At 41.2% G+C, this 27,042-nt stretch overlaps 1 protein-coding gene across 2 annotated transcripts; it reads right to left on the bottom strand.

Moving 5' to 3' along the window:
* Positions 1 to 238: 238 nt before the first annotated feature.
* LOC132882265 (uncharacterized) lies at positions 239 to 15,228 on the bottom strand. Of its 2 annotated transcripts, XM_060915552.1 has the most exons (4): positions 15,144 to 15,228; positions 1,812 to 2,331; positions 1,356 to 1,543; positions 239 to 872 (listed from the first exon to the last, which is right to left on the bottom strand). In XM_060915552.1, exons 1-4 carry the CDS (start codon positions 15,167 to 15,169, stop codon positions 533 to 535), a joined length of 1,074 nt encoding a protein of 357 aa, XP_060771535.1. In that variant the 5' UTR covers positions 15,170 to 15,228; the 3' UTR covers positions 239 to 532. The 2 variants fall into 2 exon arrangements, with proteins under 2 accessions (XP_060771535.1, XP_060771534.1); XM_060915551.1 differs by lacking the exon at positions 15,144 to 15,228 and having other exon boundaries at positions 1,812 to 2,723.
* Between the last annotated feature and the right edge of the window lie 11,814 nt (positions 15,229 to 27,042).

Raw genomic sequence — 27,042 nt, 5'->3', positions numbered from 1 at the left:
AAAAAATTTAACTGATAAGGCATGCATATAAATGCAAACACATGTTGTTCAGTTGAAAGAAATATTAATATGCACAGGTGGAAAAAACTGTAAGACTTGTCAATTTATTCATAACTGGAAGAAAATCAACATTCCCCCCAAAAAATGAAAATAGGCAAATTTCCCCAAATTTTTAACAAGAGTAGAGTAAAAGTATTCAGGGAGAAACATATAAAGTAATATGTTGTTTAAATGTCAGCTTTTATTTTGTTTGTATATTTACTTGCATGCAAAGAAATTATTTGTAGAGAAAACAATCATTACAATTACTCATTTAAAGTACATTATAATTATTTTTGAATTCACTTGAATTATTCCAGCATTGATCTTTGAATGAAAAATGTTTTTATTTTATGGTAATCTTATGTTTATTTATTTTGTTAATTTTAGGAGCAAGGAGTAACCACCCCCTCTCCCCAGATTTTGTTCCCAGTGTCTTCCAACACACCTCATCACCTGTGAAGCGAAAAGGGCAGCAGTCTCTGGGGTCATTTCAGTGTCGACAGGCCATGAAGTCCAGGAAGAGAGAGGAAGAATCCCGTAGATCAGCTGCACAAGCTCTCCTGGATCTAACCTCAGGCCTGAACATTCCAGTAGAGGACTTGGAATTAGAGAATACTACTGAGGCACCACGTTTGCAATGAGGGCATTTTATTTCTAAAATCCCCATCCCACAGCAGGAACACTTTATCTTCCCATCTGGAGAGGCACCAAGGTGAGGATAATCAGGATTGATGATGAGTCCTGAGTCTTCCACCATGAAGTCTCTGTGCTGCATGGCTACATGTGCTTTGTACACATTCCTGGCCTCGTTTTCATGCTGGCATCCCCATCTGTAACAATAGGAATCAAATTTTAGTTCAGTCCCACCATAATTCTTTCAGTCAATATGAAGAGCCATGTTATAAAAGTGATATGGTTTAATTCATTCCACTCTAAAGGTATTTCTACAAATATGCATGGTGTGGGGGTGCAAACCAGTTCCTATTTTTACAGGCGGGATGAGAGTTCAAAATATTGAAAATTTTTGGTCAAAATACATTTATACTGATTGTGAGGGAAAAAAACTTCATCTGGTCTGTGCCCACGCCAACCATATTTATACTGGGAATACAAACATTTAAAACTGAAATATCCACTATCACCAGAACAGTATACAATACAACCATTTCTCCTGTTACCCATTCATAATCAATTACATTTGTTATTCCGTAAAACAGAACCAAAACCTATAAAATTGTATTTAGCATCTTCAAACAATTTCAAACATTAAAAGTAATTAGACAAAAATAAAATTAGAAAATACTGAAACATACTCAGTTGCTGCAGAAGTGAACTTGTAGGCTTGTGGATAGCAGATTTGCTTGATGAGAGACTTGGATGGGTTGGCTGGATCTGTTCTTGCAGCTGCCTTGAACCTGGAAGCTGTAACTCGGCCAGCACGCATTTGGAACCACAGCTTGGATTTGGCTTGTTTTCTAGTCTCTTCTTCAACGGAAGATGCCTGAAAAAATATATTATATATATTATTTGATATAGAATTCATTGACACTTTATTATCCCTTGTCAAAATCATTTTGGACATATTTATTCAAAACTTTTAAAGGGTGGGGGCATTATCCATCCATTTTGATGCTGGTGTGCATGTGGAGGGGAGGGGAAAGGTATTAACCAATGCAAAGTAGTTTGGAACTCTCATACCTCCCACCTTATAAATAATAACTGGACTTTTAAATTCCAGATACACATATAAAATTTTATGTTAAACATACCTGATTTTCATCGATGTTCAGCGCTTGAAATGCTGCCTCACATTCCAGCAACAGATCAGGATATGACAGGCCTAGATGGACTGGATCATACAGCTCAGATAGGGGTTTGGGAAGATTGAGCTGTAGTGTCCTTGGTGTGAAACTGTCATTAAAGCCTGCCTCCAGTGACAGTCTAGCACTCTTGGTACCAGACTTGGACAACCTCTTTAAAAAGTTCTCCTTCTCATCCTGTGTCATGAGTGGGATGGAAGATGTCTTCTTAGACTTTGAAGGGGGTGGTCCGGAGTTGCATGACTCCATACAGGCCTGTTTCCGCTTCCTCTCAGGACTGGTGAAGTCAATATTACATCCTGAACTGAATATCGTTCTCCCACCTGTGACATCTGAAGATTGTCCCCATTGTCTGGGACCATCAGTGCAGGTTCTGCTCTTCAGGTGTTTGACAGCGGATTCCAATGCAAACAGGGTGGCTGCGACATGAGAACAAACTTCTCCAAGGCCCACTTTACACGGGGACGGTCTGAAACAAAAACGCAAAAGTCCGTTTTTGTTCTCACTTTTTTCCGCGTCTACACGACCGTTTTCAAGGAGGAAATCTGCGCCTGTACGGTGACGCATAAATGTGTGGAATTCAATTGGATGTTGTAATAGAGTGTGCCGAGCGGATGGAGTAGTCAGTCAGAATGATGAGCAAAACAAGGAAAATTCTTGTACAAAAATAGTTCTCTTTTTATTCTTAAGCCGGCAGTTAACACAAACAGGACAAACAAACAAACAAAAAAAAACACTGATGACAAAACCAACCAAAAAAAAAAAATTCTGGGACAAAATGCCCACGCAAGCTAGGCTACTCTGGCATTACTCACACAGAGCTCAAGTCATGCGTCCTCTCCCTGCAGAGGCCATCTCCCCCCAATGAACAGTGCAGCGCATATTTAAAAGACTACAGCACAGTCTTAACACAATTAAAATCAATCAACACATCTAGACAGATTTTAACAGTTCTAAACATTTTCACTGCATGCATTACACTCCTACAACAATGTGCAAACCTTAAATATTACAACAAACACTTACATAAGATTTTTAGACCATTTCTCTCCGCTCTAATGAGCTGCTTTCCCGCGCATCGCGGAAGAAACCTGGAAAAGCGCTTTCAGCCCTGCGTTCTGGTTTGGTCCCGCACCCGGAAGACTACAGCAGGTAAATGGCTACAGACATTTCTGGCTGATGTTAGATAAACTCTAACAGAAAAGGATTCAGATGTTAAACGTGCGCACTTAATGAATCTTTACACGCTATTGTTTATAGTGAAAACTAATAAATGCTTGCGCTGTTTAAACCTGTGTCGCGTCTTTTACTATGAACACATGGACCAAACATTTCAGGTTTACATATCTAAAAGTTGTAACAAATGTACCCGTAACAAAACATACTTGTAAAGCCCCCATTACCAAACCCACAACAGACATACAACACAGATTGTATTTGGAATGTCTTTGCAACTGTGGTTTAGTCCATTGCACTTGACCATTGAAACATGACCAGCGGGAGGAACCGCTGTTTAGTGACGGACGCATTGCGCCCTGTCACAGATGTGCATGCCAGGCGGTGCTGTGAAAGACCTCCGCTATGTCTGCACGCATGCACAACGTCTTCCGTCTTGTCTGATCTGCACATCTGCGCCGCGAAAACTTTGACTACTCTGGCTATGGTAAGTAAGAAAGTAAGTAAAAAAGTAAGAGCATGCTATACCCGCCTCTGTTCATTAACGGTATATGTGCAGATTCGGTATAGATGTTCGAAGGACTCCTGGACGTTTATTAAAGCTGCCAGAGCAGCTTGAAGGTCCGTTGGATCGATGTAATCAGACATGCTCTTACTTTTTTACTTACTTTCTTACTTCCCGGGCTGGCATGTACAGTATATGACATATGTATGACGTAAACGCGTACCCGACGTGAGCAGATCCGAGCAGAGTTTTGCGTATTGGGTAGTTTAGATGGATATGCAACGGGGGCTGTTTTTAACTTATCCACTCTGGAAGGCGTTTTCAATTTTTTCCGTTTTTCAGCCTCGGAAACGCCATCCCCGTGTAGACGAAAGGCACTTCCGATAAAATATTTAGTCGTTTTTACCCGACAGCGTCCTCGTGTAAATGGGCCCCAAGTCCTGCTTTACATGTGCAGTGGCCAAAGATAACCTGCCCATCATTCTGCATGGCAATCCATGGAAGAAGAGGTGGTTCTGATAGCCTTTGTGAATGAGTCACCTATAAATGTAAAATATTTCATAGCAATTTATCAGTTAATTAAATAGACACACATGAATCATGTCAATCTTTAGAAATCTCATCTCATTATCTCTAGCCGCTTTATCCTTCTACAGGGTCGCAGGCAAGCTGGAGCCTATCCCAGCTGACTATGGGCGAAAGGCGGGGTACACCCTGGACAAGTCGCCAGGTCATCACAGGGCTGACACATAGACACAGACAACCATTCACACTCACATTCACACCTACGCTCAATTTAGAGTCACCAGTTAACCTAACCTGCATGTCTTTGGACTGTGGGGGAAACCGGAGCACCCGGAGGAAACCCACGCGGACACGGGGAGAACATGCAAACTCCACACAGAAAGGCCCTCACCGGCCCCGGGGCTCGAACCCAGGACCTTCTTGTTGTGAGGCGACAGCGCTAACCACTACACCACCGTGCCGCCATCTTTAGAAATAATTTTCAAATATTTCAATTATTGATAACTAGGGCCTGATCTAGAATAATAAGGCAAAGCAGCAAGTGTTGTAATTTAAAATTCCAGAAAAAAAACAAACACATTCAATATCCATCCATCCACTAAAACAGTATAAAAAAACAATAAAACATTACACATTTAACCCAAGACAAGAGATAGATAGTATACAAGTACTTGTCACTTACTTTGGCACGAACAAGGTGTACTCCATTCCCAGGCACAATCCACTGCTGGAGTCCTGTAACCCAGCCAGCTACAAAATAGCTGTAGGCATCCAGGCTTTTGTATGCTTTCATGGCCTGGCCTGAATATGGTGAAGGGTTGAAAACCACATAGTGGTATAAATCATGGTACTGAAAGTCAGGCACCTGTTTACACTTCAGTATATCAGTGAAGATTCCAGGAGGAAAGAGGTAGGGGTCATCAATTCCCAACTCTCTCAACTTCTCTTACAACATAAAGTAACATTACATAAGAATAAATGATGCCCTTAAAATACAATGATTAATTAGACATTAAAGTACACTGGAAATAAGATGTCTCTAACCAACAACCCCCACACCCACCTACTGCATGGTGCCCAAACAACTTTAAAAAAAAAAAAAAATTCTCTGCATTCTCCCTGTTGTGCCAATTTTTTTCCAAGTTCAATTTCTTGTTAAGAATGTAAATAATATACTGCAGATGAATTCAGTAATGCACCAGAAATCACCAGTAAATTGAAAAACAAAATATTGTATCTTTATGACGAATGAGCCCCCTAAAATTAATCATTTAATTTTTCCTGTTTTCTCTGTTTACCCTGTTCAAACTATGCTGATATTTTCGGGGGGGTCCCTTTTTTTTCCCTTGGGGGGGGGGGGGGGGGGGTGCTGGCGCTTGTCTCAGAGCGCGGATCTTTTGTTTTTTTTATATTGAAAGTATCAAGTCATTACAAAACAAGTAGATAAAGTGACATCAGACATAAAACGCAATAACAGAGGCTAGAAAGAAACGGGACAGAAATAAACAGGGAAATTACGTAGAAAGAAAGAAAGAAAATAAAAAGAGCGTGGATCTCCAAACACATGAGAAGCCTATCTTATGCACATATCACGCGGATTCCACACACGCATCGCGTCTGAAGTCCTAACTCATCAGGGGAAATCGTGTCCGCATTGGCATGTTAAAAAAACAACCTCGCGTCAACAATGATACCACACGCAAGAAAAAAAAAAACAGTCAGGCTACTCAACAACCAACCTGGCAGCAGCAATCGTTATCAAGTAAACAACACTTCGGATATGCAAATGCTTCCCGTTACGCACGATTGCTATGTCAATTATAAACATCATTTTGCCAATATTTTAGAGACCCCCCAACATTTCCCAAATCATGTTTACAAGGGATCTCATGTCTGTTTCAGGGGATCTCGGATCCCCCGAGTAACAAGGAAGTGTTGTGAACATAGCCTACCTTGTACCGTTCCAAACTGCTGGGGTCATCCTTCATCAAATTGTTGACTTCTGTCGACAACCTTGGCTCCATACAAAGGCTGGGTAGTGTTTATGACAAAAGACACGTCCAATTTAACACGAATCACAGCTTACTTTCTTGTTAGAACGCGCAAAGGTCTCCACTATCTCATACCGCCTTGCACTGAAGGACTTAAGCTTGCCGTCCAAAATGGCAGCATCACGTGACTTGGTCACGTGAGTGAAATACCTCAATAGGTGGCCGCTCCAGACAATCCTCTCTTTTTTCCTGTTTCCACTGGCTTGTCCACTGTCTCCTCTATGGTCTCTTCCGCTACTGACACCCTAGCTGTCTCCTTCACTGCCTCCTCCACTGTCTCATCTACTGCTTCCACCATTGCCTCTTCCACAGTCTCCTCCTCTGACCTGGCAACCTTTTTAGCGGGCTGACCCTTCAGAGCGAAGCATGAAAGAATGCTCATTTGCTTCTTCCCTGACATCTTTGAAACAGATAAATGCAATGATTAATGTATGCATGGCCAGGATGTAAAATGTAAAAATGAAATACAGTATCACAACTAAAAGTAGCCTACTGACTAAAATGGACTATGCAACGATGAAACTGTATTTACTACAACTGCACTAAAACTGTTAAGCCTAACAACAACAAAAACAGATAATGGAAATATGACTACACTAGTGTAAGGACAAGAAATGATAACAGAATAAGCCACCCCCCCTTTCTATATATTTTTCAAGTTATTTCATTTCAAATGTTTTGTATGTATTGTGTGTATGTATTGTTCTGTGTAGTAGTGTAGCTCACAAAATAGTATCTGTGCTCCAGTCTCTGCGATGAGAAGCAGTACATAAAGAGAGGTGTGGGTTCTCCTTAGTAGCCGCTAAAGTGAGCGCTGCTCAGGAGTAAACAAGGCAAGCACATGGACTGTAGTGCTAAGCGAGAGACCGTGTAAACACAAGCGCCTGACCATCCACTACTATATCTGTGTATTTTGCAGTTTGGCGAGTCCCCAGTAAAGGAAGAGATTTAAAAAAAAAATCACACTGAGTTTTCATTCAAGTGTGCAACACTGGGACTAAAAACAGGGGTCAAAAATAGCTGCTGAAATTAGCAAGGATTCAAGATTGAAGTGGCGAGACAAGCTCACAGACTCTGGGCAAACTGATAGTTAGCATTATTACCTGGAGACAATATTCCCCAACATCAGCTCTCATTATTTTTGTGATGCAAGTACTAATTTCGTTCAGGAAATACAAAATCCTATGATGAGATGATTTACTGTACTGTAGGCGACTCATCGAATATAGCGCTCCCGCGGCGTTCAATGTGTGTCGGTCTGCACTTCACCGCATCGGCTTCTTTGTATCGGTAATCGTATGGGGCCGAGTAAAATTAAGGATTTATTTCACGAGTGATCGGAAGCCATTCAAGTTCACATCATTTGTTATTCACATTTTCTGAACCAATCAGGGCGCAAGACTATCTTGCACGTGTGAATCAGTTTCTAAAGCGTCTTTTTTTGGTATTTTCATTTTTGCTTGCAGCTTTCAATTGGTTTATCATTTCTTCATCAAATATAGCGAAACGCGGCATTGCTGAGTCAGCAGAGTCAGCCATTTTGTTGACAAAATTTGCTAATTTTTGTAACCGTAACCAAGCAACGAGCTAGCCAATAGCATTTCAGAAATACAGCCCCGTGTTAAGAAGAAAAGCCCTCCTTGACTGACCAATCAGAATTGAGTAATTTGGCCCTATGTATTATAAGGAAAGTTATTGGCAGGATCACGTAAATTTTACCTGGATACAACAATGCTATTTTTTGATTGGCTGTTGGGTAGCTACATTTCTCAGTTTATTGACTGGTGTGTGTGAAGTTCTTTCTGAGCTCTGCGGAACCCGCTTGATGCTGCTCTTCGTCCGCAGTTCAAAAATAGCGGTGCAGCTTGGTGGCCGTTGGCCGAGTAATTTCTGTGCGCGAGGCTGGAACTATGCTGATATTTTCGGGGGGGTCCCTTTTTTTTCCCTTGGGGGGGGTGCTGGCGCTTGTCTCAGAGCGCGGATCTTTTGTTTTTTTTATATTGAAAGTATCAAGTCATTACAAAACAAGTAGATAAAGTGACATCAGACATAAAACGCAATAACAGAGGCTAGAAAGAAACGGGACAGAAATAAACAGGGAAATTACGTAGAAAGAAAGAAAGAAAATAAAAAGAGCGCGGATCTCCAAACACATGAGAAGCCTATCTTACGCACATATCACGCGGATTCCACACACGCATCGCGTCTGAAGTCCTAACTCATCAGGGGAAATCGTGTCCGCATTGGCATGTTAAAAAAACAACCTCGCGTCAACAATGATACCACACGCAAGAAAAAAAAAAAACAGTCAGGCTACTCAACAACCAACCTGGCAGCAGCAATCGTTATCAAGTAAACAACACTTCGGATATGCAAATGCTTCCCGTTACGCACGATTGCTATGTCAATTATAAACATCATTTTGCCAATATTTTAGAGACCCCCCAACATTTCCCAAATCATGTTTACAAGGGATCTCATGTCTGTTTCAGGGGATCTCGGATCCCCCGAGTAACAAGGAAGTGTTGTGAACATAGCCTACCTTGTACCGTTCCAAACTGCTGGGGTCATCCTTCATCAAATTGTTGACTTCTGTCGACAACCTTGGCTCCATACAAAGGCTGGGTAGTGTTTATGACAAAAGACACGTCCAGTTTAACACGAATCACAGCTTACTTTCTTGTTAGAACGCGCAAAGGTCTCCACTATCTCATACCGCCTTGCACTGAAGGACTTAAGCTTGCCGTCCAAAATGGCAGCATCACGTGACTTGGTCACGTGAGTGAAATACCTCAATAGGTGGCCGCTCCAGACAATCCTCTCTTTTTTCCTGTTTCCACTGGCTTGTCCACTGTCTCCTCTATGGTCTCTTCCGCTACTGACACCCTAGCTGTCTCCTTCACTGCCTCCTCCACTGTCTCATCTACTGCCTCCACCATTGCCTCTTCCACAGTCTACTCCTCTGACCTGGCAACCTTTTTAGCGCGCTGACCCTTCAGAGCGAAGCATGAAAGAATGCTCATTTGCTTCTTCCCTGACATCTTTGAAACAGATAAATGCAATGATTAATGTATGCATGGCCAGGATGTAAAATGTAAAAATGAAATACAGTATCACAACTAAAAGTAGCCTACTGACTAAAATGGACTATGCAACGATGAAACTGTATTTACTACAACTGCACTAAAACTGTTAAGCCTAACAACAACAAAAACAGATAATGGAAATATGACTACACTAGTGTAAGGACAAGAAATGATAACAGAATAAGCCACCCCCCCTTTCTATATATTTTTCAAGTTATTTCATTTCAAATGTTTTGTATGTATTGTGTGTATGTATTGTTCTGTGTAGCAGTGTAGCTCACAAAATAGTATCTGTGCTCCAGTCTCTGCGATGAGAAGCAGTACATAAAGAGAGGTGTGGGTTCTCCTTAGTAGCCGCTAAAGTGAGCGCTGCTCAGGAGTAAACAAGGCAAGCACATGGACTGTAGTGCTAAGCGAGAGACCGTGTAAACACAAGCGCCTGACCATCCACTACTATATCTGTGTATTTTGCAGTTTGGCGAGTCCCCAGTAAAGGAAGAGATTAAAAAAAAAAATCACACTGAGTTTTCATTCAAGTGTGCAACACTGGGACTAAAAACAGGGGTCAAAAATAGCTGCTGAAATTAGCAAGGATTCAAGATTGAAGTGGCGAGACAAGCTCACAGACTCTGGGCAAACTGATAGTTAACATTATTACCTGGAGACAATATTCCCCAACATCAGCTCTCATTATTTTTGTGATGCAAGTACTAATTTCGTTCAGGAAATACAAAATCCTATGATGAGATGATTTACTGTACTGTAGGCGACTCATCGAATATAGCGCTCCCGCGGCGTTCAATGTGTGTCGGTCTGCACTTCACCGCATCGGCTTCTTTGTATCGGTAATCATATGGGGCCGAGTAAAATTAAGGATTTATTTCACGAGTGATCGGAAGCCATTCAAGTTCACATCATTTGTTATTCACATTTTCTGAACCAATCAGGGCGCAAGACTATCTTGCACGTGTGAATCAGTTTCTAAAGCGTCTTTTTTTGGTATTTTCATTTTTGCTTGCAGCTTTCAATTGGTTTATCATTTCTTCATCAAATATAGCGAAACGCGGCATTGCTGAGTCAGCAGAGTCAGCCATTTTGTTGACAAAATTTGCTAATTTTTGTAACCGTAACCAAGCAACGAACTAGCCAATAGCATTTCAGAAATACAGCCCCGTGTTAAGAAGAAAAGCCCTCCTTGACTGACCAATCAGAATTGAGTAATTTGGCCCTATGTATTATAAGGAACGTTATTGGCAGGATCACGTAAATTTTACCTGGATACAACAATGCTATTTTTTGATTGGCTGTTGGGTAGCTACATTTCTCAGTTTATTGACTGGTGTGTGTGAAGTTCTTTCTGAGCTCTGCGGAACCCGCTTGATGCTGCTCTTCGTCCGCAGTTCAAAAATAGCGGTGCAGCTTGGTGGCCGTTGGCCGAGTAATTTCTGTGCGCGAGGCTGGAGAGCCCAGTTGATAGTTTTGATTTCGCTTCCATCAAATTTCCACATCGTTAAACTCAAGTCGGTAGTGGTGTTCATATCTGCTAAGATCACAAGTGTTTGATGTTTGGTATCTCTAGCAGCAGCTTTTTGAAGATCACTGTAGAAAGCATTTTTACGCCGGTCCCTTGTTCTTGTATCATTTCCACAGTCTGGAGGAGGATAAGCCACAATTACTTTAAGACGGCATCGGCGTAGAATTGGGTCTGGATGGCGTGGGCATGTCCCTACCAATATTTCTGATTGAAGAAAATAAATCCTGCCCCGCGTGCGGTACACAAAGGGTTCCTGTAGGTTTCCACTGGGCGGAGCACCACGCAAAATTCGCTCATGAATATTCACTCTGGGGGCGTGGTCGTGAAACAGCAAGCCCTTTCGGCTCCCGTGTCAATTAGCAAGTGCGGTTGCAGTGCAGTGAGCGGCTGCTAGCTAGCAAACTGTGCTTGAGGAATGTAGCGTTAGATTAGCTCGGAGAATTAATCAGTTCACAACAGTTCAGATTCAGTGTGTAAAAACGGCAGCGTATGAATATGACTGTTTAAGTTTGTGTGGCGTGTAAATAACAATCCGACTTGATCCCGACAACAACTGGAGTTCATTAAGGTCCCAAAGACATTATTAAATCATATCAGATTGTGCTAATGTTGGCTAATATTGCACCGAGTCTTGCTTGTGAAGCGCCTGCAAACTTTAGCAGCGCGCTAACCCTGAATCTGAAGCGCTTCAGTTAAGACCTGCAGAGCCCTGACCGAGTTCGGGTAACATGATACATGTAAACAACAACAATCCGATGGTGATGTGGACATTGTTCGAGGCCCAGACACCTTTTAATCAAATCAAACATCTTCACGTAATTAGCATAACAGCCTCCGCCTTCTGGATCAGAAATGTTTGGTGACTCCGCCTCTCTTTTGAAAACGTCACATCCCGAGTCCACACATCCGCGGAGCTGATTGGTTTTCGAGGCGGTTCATTTGAAAGCGGGAGGCGAGATGTCAGGAAGGAAAAGAAAGCTGGAGATTCGCAGCTATTTTTCAAAAGAAGTGTAAGTCACTGGAGGAGAACAGTTTCCCCTTAGTGCTAATGAAGCCATTCCAGTGGCATCTTAGCCAGCGGGTTCCCTCAGGGCTCATATGGCGCATCGATGACTTTGGCAGGTGACAGAAGCAGCGCAGCCGCATTGTCCCTCAGACAGCGGTGGAGTGGCAGGGCCACAGCATCAGGGGAAGCTGATGGAGCACTTGGACTTGGCAGTTTTTATTTGCAATAGTCTATTTAAACTGATGTGCGCTACTGGTGTTTGAAATGTGAGGCGTGCTGGATCACTGCTCATGGCATCAATGTGTTCTTTATCAGGTGGCAGAAGATGCCGCCTAAGTTGTTGCTCAGATAGAGGTGAAGAAGAGTCAGGGTCACAGGCAAATCTGACTTAGTTGCTACTATGTGAAATGCAAATGTTTTGCTGCTTGTGTACAATGGGTAATGTCTGACATAAACTTTGAATTGCCATGCGTGATGCATCATTTGTTAATTCATTAGGGTGCTGCAGCAATCTTGTCCCTATAAAAGTGTAGGTAGAATGGAAAGGAAAGTATAATGCACTATAACTCAAGCTCATAGGTCTTTATTATCCAGTCTCCTTGTCTGTCATTCGTTTCGTTTAACATCACATGAGTCATTAAGCATGTTCTGAATTGAAGAAATAAATTTGACACCATTTTCCTTGACCAGAACACCATGTGCGCTTCAGCAGAACCCTGCCCCTCCCTCCTCTCCCGCCCCTCTCTCCTCTCCCGCCCCTCTCCACTCTGGGCTCAACAGCACAACAAAAGGGCAATAATAGAACAACCACCAATCAGAATTCACATACATTCTGTTGCCAAGTAAAATTGTAACCTTTCAACGTGTCAAAAAAGTTCTCGAGCCCTCATACTATTTTATCATTAGATCAATCACGCATCAGCTTAAACTGGCATTCTAAAACCAGTTAAAGATCCCACAGAAGAGAGCCCACTCCCCCTGCCAGCTAGCCTAGTAGACTAGACCCACCCGCCTAGCGGCCAAAAATATTTTTGCCTACGAGTGGGTCTAGCCTTGCACCATATCAACAAAACACCCCGGGCATCAAATCGTGCCCGCCAATCACAACGCAAGGTTTTTGTTTGGATTCTTTGGGCGGGCTTTTGCAGGAGTGACGACAAAGCTGCGCGACGCTGGAGAAAGCACAACAGGAAAGATGGCTACGGCTAGTGAACAACGCGCGTTTGACTCCGCTTTGGAATCAGTTTTAGAAGAATTAGACTTGGAGTTTTCGTTGAAACATGAGCAGGAAGAGGCTCTCCGCTCATTCCTTTTCAAGAAGGACGTTTTCGCTGTTTTGCCAACCGGTTATGGCAAAAGTCTGATCTACCAGCTGGCTCCGCTCGTAGCCAAAACGATGGGGCTAGTTTGTGCAGTACGAAGAATTAATAAACAGCTTTGAAACATTACTTTTTGATTGTTTCTTATTTTCCCATTATTTTAAATTTAAGGGAAATTATTTCACCAAACACCACTAAATAAAAACACTCAAAAACAGTTTAAGCAAACCCTTGAAAAAAAAATGAGTGTATGTTAAGTATGTGGTACAGACTCCAAACTTGTGGTCATTATCTTCAAACTTCTTAATATCTAGAACCTGTTTATTAATTAATACGCATTTTGAAAAATTATTTATTTCAAGGCCTCCCCCACTGCTTTCTGTCGCTCTGACTACGTCACAGTCATTGTTGCGCTGATTGGTCAGAGCGTTGGCCTATACACACAGAGACAGTTTGAAAGACAGCGGGTTGTTCCTCCCACACCCGTTGGAAATGTCTACGAGCGAGGCCAGACTAAATATTCACATTTAGTCTGGCTTGCCAGGCTACCTGCCAGCCTCATGGAACGCAGTGTTTAAGGTTCCGGATGTGTTTTACTTCCATTTATGAGGGAAAGGAACATACACCCTCCCGACAGTCAGTGCACATTTGCAGATTGGTAGAATGAATTAATCACCACATGCAAGATTTGCAATTAATCAAATGAATTTATTATTATTATTATTATTATTATTATTATTATTATTATTATTATTTATGAATTACTACAGTTCTGAACTTCAAATTTTAAAAGTCTGGCCTTTGGAGAGATGATGGAGACTCTTTTGGTGGAACACAACGGAGCAAAATATTGCGACCCTCTAATGTTGACCTGAAGTTGGCACCACTGGGGGTTGGCATTGGGTTTATGTCCCCACCACTGTTAATACCAAACCTACACCCTTGTGAGACGGTATCCATAAAAGACCACTGAAGCAGTCAGGAGCCTGGCACTGATGTAATTGACCTCATTGATCACAATATCCCAGCATGCTCGTATGAGTATACCTGCTCCTGCTTCACGTTTCCTAGCGTATCCAGACCAGTAGGATTCATATCTGTAGTCATCGTTGATCATTATTACTTCTGCTCCTGAGTTTAGCTGTCTCACTTCTTGCAGACCACATATATCTAGACCTGCCCTGAAGGCCTCCTTTGCTACGGAGAAGAGTTTGCCAACTTCTTTTCTAGTTCTTATATTAACAGTACCAAGCTTCCAAGATTTGTACTTGGGTACGTGCTTTATACGTTTAGCAATTCTGAAAACGTGCTCTTTCTCGTATATGGTGTGGAGTCAAAAATATCCGAATCTCATCGGTGGAGAATTCATAGATTTATTAATACTGAGTGTTTGTGATCGCTGTATTACTGCTAACATAAAGAGTCCTAGCAGAGCCCGATTAGCCAGGGTGAATGTGCACTCTGTTGTCCGTCTCCCACGACGTGGACGTTAGGGTTGGATTTTCAGGAGGGAAGTTCATTATTAATATCAACAAGTCAAAATTAAATAGATTTAAAGTCAAATATAACGGGCCATATTAAATTTTTGGTATGTTTAAATGATTTATTTGTTTAAAAATCTAAATGAAGTCGATGTTAAGATGAAGTTGCTGTTGGTTAGAAGTGTGTGGCTGGTTGTGTGCTGTGTGCTGCTGTATTAACAGCTGCTGCTCCCTACAGCTTCACTCTATAATTTCTATAATTGGTGTAATTAATGATGTTTTAATTAAAATGCTGCCGAATTGAAAACTGGAAGTGTTACGAAAGTAGTAAAACCAGGTCCGCGGGGACAGTTAAAACTGACTGATGTTGTCAACAGACCAAAACTGACTGTGTATAAATATTCATGATTTACTTTCCCTGTTGTCAGTTAGAGTTTAGAGCCAAAGTTACAAAACAGTTTTCCATGTTGCTGAGTTCCTACTGTTCCTTGTACTAGTGTACTGACAGTACTGACTGAACTGTTATGAATATGCATCATTATTAAATAACTCTCTTTGAAGAAGAAGGTGTTTGTGAGTGAGAGTGACTGATACTCACTGCTCTGTGCTCAGGAATTCATCCATTCAGGTTGCCAAACATCCTTATTTTAACTGCTTTTGTTTTAATTATTTTACACTTACATATCCTGTTCCCTAGTCAGCATTTGGAAAGTTTTCATCTTTCCAGACAAATTTCAGTGGGATTTTGTTAATTAATGTTTAAAATCTGAGGTTTGTTTATCCTTTACAGTTGCAGAATCGAATCGAAGGGTCTGAATCGTGAATCGAATCGAAGTCTTAGTGAATCGTTGCAGCCCTAATTATTATACTATACTGGTTTACCTCTGTCTGTTCGTCCGTATCTCCGTCTGTCTGAAACACCCTTTTCCTCAGCAACCACAAATCATAGCCACTCGGTACCGAACTTCAGCTTGGGGTTCTATACCGTGTTTACCGTTTTCAGGTCTGTCGCATATCGACTTCCTGTTTACCGACTGAATGTATTTGCGAAACGTATAGTGTGGATTTTGATGCTATTTCAAGAAGCGAAATGCTATTTCAAAATGACAGTTTCCCAGGATGCTATGTGAAATCCCTGGGGAGAGACACTGCTCTTTACTTACTTGTTTCAGAGTTCATTATTTGTTGAAGTCAACATTCATAATAAGTGTCCTATTCCTTCGATTGCTCGTATTCTGATATAAGCGAGAGCGAGGGATACGTCAGTGAGCAGTAGATCACAGTTGGTCTTGTTTGTAATGATGGTTTTGTTTTTGAGGGAGTGGGTTTTTCTTCTTCTTTTGTCTATCGTTCCTCTGTAAAGTGTCCTTGGGTTGGTGAAAGGTGCTGTACAAATTAAACTTATTATTTTGGACTGTGATGTAAAATTATGCAAAGCATTCTTTGGTTTGAGCATTTAGCATGAAAGCATTCATCATCAAACAGCATTCGTTTAAAATACAGCACAGTACGCTTAATATTTTGCACTTCAAGGAAATAATTTTAATTTTGTAGCATGAAATAAATGTTTAAAAAATTGCACAAGATATTTAAAGCTTTTAAGGGCTCGCTTCAGTGGGAGCTCATTTGTCATACACTGTTTCTCTACGACATTTATTTAAATACCACTGTTTTTGTGTTTATTTTAATTTTTTTAAAGAATGAAGTGAAAATCATTATATTGTTATACTGTATCAGTAACTGTAAATATCCATAAATAACACTGTCAATGGAAAACTGTCATTAATCCATTTTTAAATTTATTTAAAAAACCCTCAGTGTATTGATATTCGAGATTGTGCTGCTGCCTTTACATTCTTTCTGAAAAAAATGTGTTCAGTGTTTTAAGTCAGTTATTCTGTTGTGCTGAGAGTAAAAAAAGTTCAAATGTTCTTCTAGACAGTGTATTATTAGGTGTTGTATATTTTCCACAATACAAAATTGTTGTCATTGTTATTATTTCAGACTTGTTCGTCAGTCGCATTGCAAAATTAAACATTGAATCTTTATACAGCAATATCCTTCTCCACATTGCACACATTCCCTGATCCAATACATTACAGTTAGCTACTGAGCTGTTAGTAAACAAACAAACAAACAAACAAACAAACAAACAAACTGACCTACATTGACTTAAGTGTTGTGATTTGAATAAGACGTTGTTCCAAGGAGGTCGATGTCGATCCCTAATGAACAAATGAGAGGTGATGATCTGAAGATCAGTCTTTCCTCAGAGGTCATTCACATTAATCACCGAAATGCAGTGCGTCTTAAACCTCTAAGGTTTTGGGTCAATTGTGTACAAGTTGTGTTGTTGGATACTCGGCCAGGTAGCAAACTGCAGTCGACCCCTGACTGTTTTGGTTTGCTGTTGGCCTTCTCTCTATATAGACACAGCATTGGGCTGATGTTGGCAAAGAAGCTCTGTTAATAACGACAATCCTTATTAACAGTTTAACCAGTGCTGGCTTAAGGTCAAAAAAGGAGCTGTTTTTATAACAACTGCCGTTTAAAGTTGGCTGAAAGTCTGTAGGCCACAGTGGCTCAGTGGACAAAATAAGTTTGGGTCAACGTTGGTGTCAAACCTCAACTCTGCTGAATAGCTGATGGGTCCAGCCTTGGCAAGGTGGATTTAAAGGAGGCTGATAGTCTGGTGGCCCAGTGGCAGGTTGATACCTGGGTAAATGCAGCCATAATAAACATCTGGAAGTCCACTGGTACAAATCAACATTGAAAACACTTTGCAGATGCTGTGATCCAGAGCGATTCACAGAATAAGTGCTTTATTCATGTTTATATTTACACTGTACTATTTTTTAAATTCATATTGTTTATATTCTATTCGGATTTTAGACTATTCCATTTACATTCGTAGTCTACACTATTATTCTCAAATTCTATTCAACCCCCGTTTCCAAAAACGTCAGGACACTGTGTAAAATGTAAATAAAAGACAGAATACGCTGATTTGTAAATCATGGAAATCCTATATTTCACTGGAAATAGGACAAAGGCAACATATCAGATGTTGAAACAGAGAAATGTTATTGTTTTTTGGAAAAAATATATGCTGACCTAATAAACCTGATAATTATGAATATCTAGTACGTAAAAACAATGTTAAGTTGTGCTTAAAAATACAAACATTCCCTGATTCTCTAATTTCCTGTTTAAGTGTATTGCAATCATTGACTGTATGAAATTCAGTCCTTTGCTTTCCCCAGTTCCTCTGAGTTGGGGAGCCTGAGTTTATCCTTATTTCTTGTGTTATATCTGTGTCGATCTTGATGCCTAATCAAATTCAAATTGTGTTCTGCAAGTCCATTTAGACACTTAAACACATACACACATCTTCTCTGGAACCGTCTTTTCTCCAGAGATACCCACTTGAGTGTGGCAAGAGCATGCCTGGCAGAAGAATAAAGAGGTCTGTCTAGAATTAATTTAGCAGCCTTATTTTGTAGTGCTTGTAAACGAGCCATTAAAGTTACATTATGTTTGTCTCCCCAAACTATATCCGCATACTCAAATAAAGGCATAACAAGACTATTATAAAAAAGAAGGCACGATTTAAAAGGCAGTAAATGGGGGATCACGTGACGCGGAGAGAGTAGGAGCGTTAGAGTCGAGCTCCCGGACTAAATACGATTTTGAACATTTCAGGGACAGTTTAACACGGCTAAAACAGCACGATCAGAGGAGTAATGTCACTACGTGAACTCTGGGCAAAAACACCTGAGAACAGACGAGTTTTGCGACTGATATCTTGAAAAACTCAGCCGGGGCCAGTGACCAGTGGACCTGACAAAATGGCAGAAAGCGAGGCGATAGATGGCCTGGTGGCTAAGATACATACTTGCCAACCCTCCTGATTTCGGCGGGAGGCTCCCGATTTTAGCCTCTGCCTCCCGCTTGTATTTGTTGAAAACTGGATAATCTCTCAGTTTGGGGAAATCCCTACCACCAAGTTAAAAATACTCCCAATTATGTTCAATCAGAATCGTATGAGAAACACTGCTGATGTCAACTGATTTTTAACCAATCAACGACCAGAACGACTGTCACTTCCGTAATGTAGGATTCACCCAGGCTGTCTGACATTTTTTACAAGCAGTCATTCATCATGGCCACTAAACCCAATACCAAACGGCAAAAACATGAATGCAAATCCCAGGTTGCATGGGAGAATTAATTTCTGTGGATAAGCAAATGTTCGACCAGCCAGTTACACATGTTAAGGTAAAGATACCTTCAATCAGAATATAATGGACTTAAACTAGTCTTCCATAGCATTTCAGAAACAAACTGTACAACTTCTAAAAGTTGAAAGTTTACAAGTGAATTATCTGGAAAGTGACTGATTTTGATCGAGTTTTGAGGTTTTCAGTGAAAGATTACTAGTGAGTGTATTTTGGTCGGACTAAAATGTTGCATGCGAGTGAATTTCTTTGTGGAGTATATTTTGATAGTATGGTAGTATTTATAGAGCCATTTTTACATTTTGTTTGAAAACTTTCAAAGTTTGCAAATGAGCAAATTCCTTTGCTGCATTCCGATAGGATTTTGATAGGATTTCTAGTGCTTTTTAAAAATTTTGTTGGAAATTGTTTAGTGAGAGAGACGCATTTTAGTCGTACTAAGACAGTGCAGTATTTATTTAATTGAGTTGTTACTATTTTGGTCAAATTTTATTAAAATTTAATTTACATATATAATATTATAGTTCTCTGTGGGCGGTGTGTTGGTGTAGTGGTTAGCGCAGTTGCCTCACAGCAAGAAGGTCCGGGTTCGATCCCTGTGGCCGGCGAGGGCCTTTCTGTGCGGAGTTTGCATGTTCTCCGGGTGCTCCGGTTTCCCCCACGGTCCAAAGACATGCAGGTTAGGTTAACTGGTGACTCTAAATTGAGCGTAGGTGTGAATGTGAGTGTGAATGGTTGTCTGTGTCTATGTGTCAGCCCTGTGATGACCTGGCAACTTGTCGAGGGTGTACCCCGCCTTTCGCCCGTAGTCAGCTGGGATAGGATCCAGCTTGCCTGCGACCCTGTAGAACAGGATAAAGTGGCTAGAGATAATGAGATGAGATGAGATGAGATAGTTCTCTGTATTTTTACATGAGCTTACAGAAGGAAAACACATTAGATGCAATCCAATAATACTTTCATTCACTGTGACTATTTGAAGAAATGATAAACATTCTTCTAAAGCATCACTTGTGTTATTTTCTGTGGGTCTCTGTATGGATACAATTGTAACCCTTATCAGGGCTTGAAGTGGGCCGGAACGCACCAGAACTGCGTTCCTGCACTTCTTTATTTTCACCATGCATTCCTGCACTTATAGCGTGCGGCGCATTTTTATAACGACGAGGGTAAAAAGGGTATTAACGGTCAGCGTAGTTTGTTCCCCTGTTGTATGGCGATTGTGAGGACCGATCATGCTAGCATGGTTGAATAGATCAAAAAGAAAGCGAGATGACAGCCCAGACTCGCAAAAAGACGAGTGTGAGAACTCTGCAGCCTGCTCAAGTGCTGGGGGGGTAAGTGTTGGGGGTGAGTCTGAAGGTGCTTTACCTGAAGTAAATCCGAGGCCTGATGTCGCTAACTCGGCCAATGATGGTGATGATGAACCAGCAGGGATTACTTACAGTGATAAACCAGACTGCTGGACAAATGATCAAGCAGATTACTTCAAAAAAGAATACCTGTGGTTGATTCTGAAGGGGGAAAGACTAGGCTGCGGTACATGTGGAAAAATATCCTCCATCTCATGTGTGACTGAGCAAATTATCAACCGAGTGGAGAGATTGCCTGATCAGCCCATCTGGCATGGATAAAGCTAAAAAGCAAAGATCAATCTGTAAAAAAATTAAAGAACACAGGGATTCCAAGGCCCATAAGAAAGCAGAGGAAATGTCCAAACTGGCGGACCGAGATTAAATAACAAAGCATGTTGCGACTATGCATAAATCCAAGACCGAGACCACTTGTCGTGTGTTTAGAACCGCGTACAAAATAGCAAAACACGGACGCCCTCTATCTGACATGTGAGCCGATGTCACCCTACAAAAATTAAATGGCCTGCACATGGGGCGAGTTCTACACTTTTGCTTTTCTTTTAGTGCAATACGTGCACTAATTACTCATTTTTTTATTTTTGAAACTTAAAGTAATGTTGTGATGACTTGTTTTTATTAGTTTAAACTTAAAACGATGCAATGTTTTTCTGTTGTTCTTAAGGTTATCAACCTAATCAAGCCCTAATCAACCCCTTCATTACCTTTGAACTTCAATAAAAAACAAAAAAGGGGAAAAACTGAGTGTTCCTTGTGTGACCAAAGCTCTTTTGAAGTTGGGGCACAAAACTGGGGAAAATCATACACAACTTGACAATATGGTTTTGGTTCTTAGTTCTGATTTGTTTTTACTCCAGCTGTCTACAAACTATGACTACGTTCAGACTGCACCCTGAAACGACCCATATCCGATTTTTTTGCCCATATGTGACCTGTATCTGATTTGTTATTGACAATCTGAACGACACAGATCCGATTTTTTCACATGCGACCCAGGCTGCTTGGATATGTGGTCCTAATTCCAATGCATATCCGTTATTTTCAGATGAGAGTGTAGTCTGACCGGACAGGTCGCATTCATGCGACCTACACGTCATCAACAAGAGACAAACGTCACTATTCTGCGTTGGCTAATCCCGCCTCTTTGGTGGAAAACAACAACATTTGTACAGTTTTCAGAATTTAAATAGACTTTTATAGAATTGATCAAGCTAATGGTGGATTTGGTAGGGACCTGGATGTTGATCTGTTAGCCTGATTAAATAAAACAGTTTCTATAACTGATTTATAACTTAAACCATCCTGTATTACAAGATTATAAGATTGTTCTGGAAATTTCCAGTAATTTGACACCTTCGGTCTCATTAGTCTGCTGCCCACATTAATCAGATTATTGTGGGAGTTCCGCCGCCAAAACCCACATCGCCAGGTCTCGCCTCATCTCCATAGCAAACTGCACTGGTGTTTCTGCACCTTGAGCCAGCACTGAGAGAAGCTGCAGAATTCAGCTGGCTATAAACAATCTAAATAAATATTTATAAAAATGTAGAAAAAGTTTATTAATATGACGAAATAAATATGTGCAAATTATTAAGCCTGAATTAAGAGTTTGGTAATACAGCGGCCGTATCCCAAATGACTGCCTACTGAAGCTCGAGTGCACTATATAGAGTTTAAAAATCCATTACTTCCTAGTAACATGTAGTGCACTTATATAGAAATTAGAGAGACATTTAGGAGTCAACCCTCATTACCAGGCTACACGTTTTCATTTCAGTTCAGAAACAAAAACACACAGGAGACCTCACACTTTAACACTAACCAGATAATTAAACAAACAAAAAAAATTAATCATTAAACATGAAGAGTGCGCTTTTTTTTGTTTACGTATTAGGTAGACGTGCTTATTACGTGTCAATTTGCGCATGCGGGACACTTTTGGGTCGTTTTCCGTTCATATTGGAGATCGCATACAAGTCTCATATAACTGGTAATGTGAACGGCCTAACAAAAAAATCGGATTTCACAACAAATCGGATATGAGTCGTTTCAGGTTGCAGTCTGAACGTAGTCTAAGACACTTTGTTCAAAAATAATATCTCAGAGAGTCATTGTGAAAACACATCTGTTCAAACAACAAATACTGTAGTACAACAACAGATGAAAAGAGTAGAGCATTGTCCTTATGAGCCAAGTTTTGCAAAATGCGTGAAGGCAATCCAAAAACTGTGAAGTTTTCAATTAAAAAATTTGAACTTGATTTGAACTTATTTGAATGACCGGGGGCGGCACGGTGGTGTAGTGGTTAGCGCTGTTGCCTCACAGCAAGAAGGTCCTGGGTTCGAGCCCCGGGGCTGGCAAGGGCCTTTCTGTGTGGAGTTTGCATGTTCTCCCCGTGTCCGCGTGGGTTTCCTCCGGGTGCTCCGGTTTCCCCCACAGTCCAAAGACATGCAGGTTAGGTTAACTGGTGACTCTAAATTGACCGTAGGTGTGAATGTGAGTGTGAATGGTTGTCTGTGTCTATGTGTCAGCCCTGTGATGACCTGGCGACTTGTCCAGGGTGTACCCCGCCTTTCACCCGTAGTCAGCTGGGATAGGCTCCAGCTTGCCTGCGACCCTGTAGAAGGATAAAGCGGCTAGAGATAATGAGATGAATGAGATGAGATGAATGACCGGGATGGCATTGTCAGAAAATCAGGGTTCCTGCACTTCTTTTTTTTCCACTTCAAGCACTGACCCTTATAAATCACTGCACCACACTCACACACTGGTTTTTACTGCATTGCATTCACACACTGACGACTTTCATTCATTCCCCCATGGTGGATAGTCCCCTAATGTTTCATTCATGTTAGTGGGAGTTGGGATATTGGCAGATACTCCCTAAGAGCCTCCATAAGGAGAACGATGCTTTTCCCCTCACACGCTCCATCCACTGCAACACGGAGATAAGACCATCTTAGATAAGATCATTTTAGATCAGACACAGAACACCACTACACGACCCGATACACTGACACAACTAAAGTTTTGATCCTGAGAAGTTGTGATTTCTTTTGAAGAGTTGTTTTTGATGTGAAGAGATCCTGGTGAGCTGTAAGCTAATCAGCTGCACTGTGTGAACACGGAACTCTCTTATTCAGAACGCAGAGGAAATGGAAAATGAAGCAGTCAGGATATGGTTTTGTTTGGTGTGCGTAATTGGACATGAAGTGGAAAGCATCATGTTGTTGTGCTGTAATGTGCCTGACCGTGAGATGCTGGGTTAGCTATGTTAGCCGCATGGCTAGGTGTTCTGGCTGGATAAGCTAGCAGACTTATTCGATAAAAATATACAGTGTGAACGCCTTTTCAGTGCACACAGTTGCTGTATGTTCATGTTCGGAAGTAATGACGTGGAAAATATGATCTTTAGCCGAAAGTACCGATGAACTGTGTAGTTTTGTAATCTAGTGTTGCTAATGGCTTTGCACGCGTGTGTGCAGGCTGGTTTTTTTCCCACCCGGTTCGAGTGCTGCGCATCGCTGTGCTGTGGATTCCACTGCCGTCGCTGCCACATTATCCTCCGCCTTCCAACCACTGACTGCTCACCGGCAAGGGAGTGCTGGGACTGGAACACTGGGAACAGTCCAATCGGAACACAACTATTTTTGTACACATTTTTTTCAACTAAACCCTTTTAACACATTTTTTCCACTTGAGATCTCAATTTTCAAGGCCTTACACATTTTTTTTAATCTTTTTTACTTTTTGGGTTGTTGGATCCAACATAGGGTTATTGGTTTAATGATCTACATTGATATTTCATACTACAGGCCTACTGTGTCTGTTCTGTGCAGTTGTGCAGACTTTCCTTCATCTGCATTGGTATTTCATATTATTGCTGCACTTGTCTATAGTTAAGAACGAGCTTACATAATCTGCATTGGTATTTCATATTATATTCAGTCCCCCCAGGATTCCGCGGGCCTTTTTTGTGACTGTTGCGGGCTAAAATGTCTGATGTTGCGGGGGGGGTTTCCAAAAAATTGCAATGAAAGTTGCGGTGTTTTTTAGGTTTTTGTTGTGATTACATTGCGGGAGGAAGTGAAAGTTGCGAGAAATTGTTGCGATTTTCTCTTTTTGTGATTAAAATTGAGTGATATGTTAAATATTAAGTTATTACTGAAAAACTCATCTCATCTCATTATCTCTAGCCGCTTTATCCTGTTCTACAGGGTCGCAGGCAAGCTGGAGCCTATCCCAGCTGACTACGGGCGAAAGGCGGGGTACACCCTGGACAAGTCGCCAGGTCATCACAGGGCTGACACATAGACACAGACAACCATTCACACTCACATTCACACCTACGGTCAATTTAGAGTCACCAGTTAACCTAACCTGCATGTCTTTGGACTGTGGGGGAAACCGGAGCACCCGGAGGAAACCCACGCGGCCACGGGGAGAACATGCAAACTCTGCACAGAAAGGCCCTCGCCGGCCACGGAGCTTGAACCCGGACCTTCTTGCTGTGAGGCGACAGCGCTAACAACTACACCACCGTGCCGCCCTACTGAAAAACTATTGATTAAAAAAAACAAAGACACTGAGAAATGGCCATATATACAACTTTACCAATATTACCAGGACTACAAAAATGCAGAAAAATAGGCTTTACTTATCCAAATGCACCTGTTGGTTCAAAAGTTAAAGTGCATAGAACCTCACAGCACAACATGAAGTTACCTTAAAATATAATATAAATGCCTCAGCTTTCATGTAAAAAAAAACAACTATTAATACTAGTACTGTGTGCAGGCAGTCTCTCCTGAAGACTAAATTAAACAATAATTATAAACTAATAAAATAAATGTCTCGGGCTTCATAGAAGAAAAAAACAATTTGAACAGAATCTCACAGTATGATGCTGAAGCTGCCTGAACAATGGAAAATAAAATACCATTTTGGCAAAAATGTTGGCATCCATTAATTTCTTGTATTAAGTAAAAAAAAAAAGTAAAGTGCACACAGTCCTTCACTGTAAACATAACACTTTCAGTAACAGAATTTAAGCCTACATAAACAGAGACTCGCACATGCAGTGTTGCCAGATACTGCTGACATTTTCCAGCCCAAAATATGTTGAAAACCTGCCAAAATGCACTTAAATCCGCCCAATCTGGCAACACTGCTGTTGCTTCTCTTGAACATATACACAGAAGTAAGGCGGAAGGTAGTTTGTCGACGTCACCTCAAGACGACGCCAACGATTGGTCAAATTTGCGGGAAAGTTGCGGTGATTGGATATAATTGCAACACCGCCCTGAATTCGCGGGGATTGGTCGAGTTTGCATTGAAGTTGCAAATTGCAACATCGCGAAATCCTGGAGGGTCTGTTTAGTGAACCCGTTCTATATGGTTCAAGAGAACTTTAATGATCTGCATTAATATTTCATATTACACATTACCTGTTTAAAGGATAGTATTAAAGGTACATAATACACACAGTTGATGATAAGCATGATTTCAGTTTAGTTTTACACCACACAACACTCATTTTTATTTTGTTTATTCACACTGAATTGACATGCATTGACTTACATCATATTTTCTATAATACAGAACCCTTTTCCTATAACCTGATTGGTGTACATGTGTTATTGTGGGTTGGAACGGCTTAATACAGTAATAAGTATTCACTACCGCAGTCCTCCTGTACGAACCTAAGGATAAGACAAGCAGACCTGATTTATTAGAGGATTTATTAGATACCAGAGCCTACCTAGGTAGGCAGGGTTACACAATATCCAGGCATGAGATTTTTCAGCTAAAAATCTGATTTAAGACGTCCCTTTCATTGTTGTTATATTAAAATTCAAGACGAGTGTTCATCTCATCTCATCATCTCTAGCCGCTTTATCCTGTTCTACAGGGTCGCAGGCAAGCTGGATCCTATCCCAGCTGACTACGGGCGAAAGGTGGGGTACACCCTGGACAAGTCACCAGGTCATCACAGGGCTGACACATAGACACAGACCAAGACGAGTGTTATTTCAGATTTTTCACTCTGAGCTCTCTCATGCCTGATACATGAATCCCATAACCTATAGGAACTGATAGAACAATATAAACAATTCAAAAACTCTTTAATTGTATAAATTTCAAATGTTTTGCAATTCATTGGGATCCACTGTTTTTATCATTTCAACCGCGCATCAGGCCCTCGTCCAATTGAAAATGTCGTTCACGCACTTTTCTCCCCCATGAGAATTTTGAAAAGTTGGCAAGTATGGTTGCAGCATTGGTGACCAGCTGTTTAAGATGCTCAAAACTCCTCTTTTGTGTTTCTTCCCAGTGCCACTCCGTGTCACCTTCAAGCAGCTTTCTTAAAGGTGCACTGATGTCTGACAGGTTTGGAATGAACTTTGCGAGGTATTGAATCATCCACATGAACCTCAGCAGTTCCTGCTTATTCTGTGGGTCTGGGAGCTGTCACTGTTCTCACTTTTTCCTCATCCGGTCTCAGTCCACTGGCGCTGAGTGTGTCCCCGATGTATTTAACTTCTTTTGTCCTGATAAAGCCCTTGTTTTTGTTCAGTTTCAGGTTATTCTCTTTTGCTGTCTCCAACAGCAACTTCAATCTGTGGTTGTGCTCTGCCACAGAGTCTCCTCAGACAAGTAAGTCATCAATGATGTTCACAACTCCATCTAGCCCTTCAATCATCTGGCAATAGCCCTCTGAAACACCTCTGGCGCCAATGAGATCCCAAACGGTAAACGTAGGAATCTATATCTTCCAATGGGGGGGTATTAAATGTGCAGAGCTTTGAGCTTTCATCATCAAGCTTTATCTGCTAAAAGCCCTGATTGGCATCTAGTACTGAGAAGTACTTAGTGTTTGGCATAC

The sequence above is a fragment of the Neoarius graeffei genome, chromosome 2, assembly GCF_027579695.1.
Source record: "Neoarius graeffei isolate fNeoGra1 chromosome 2, fNeoGra1.pri, whole genome shotgun sequence".
Classification (NCBI taxonomy): Eukaryota; Metazoa; Chordata; class Actinopteri; order Siluriformes; family Ariidae; genus Neoarius; species Neoarius graeffei.
Note: the sequence above shows the minus strand (reverse complement) of the source record. Positions and strands in the feature narration are given on the sequence as shown.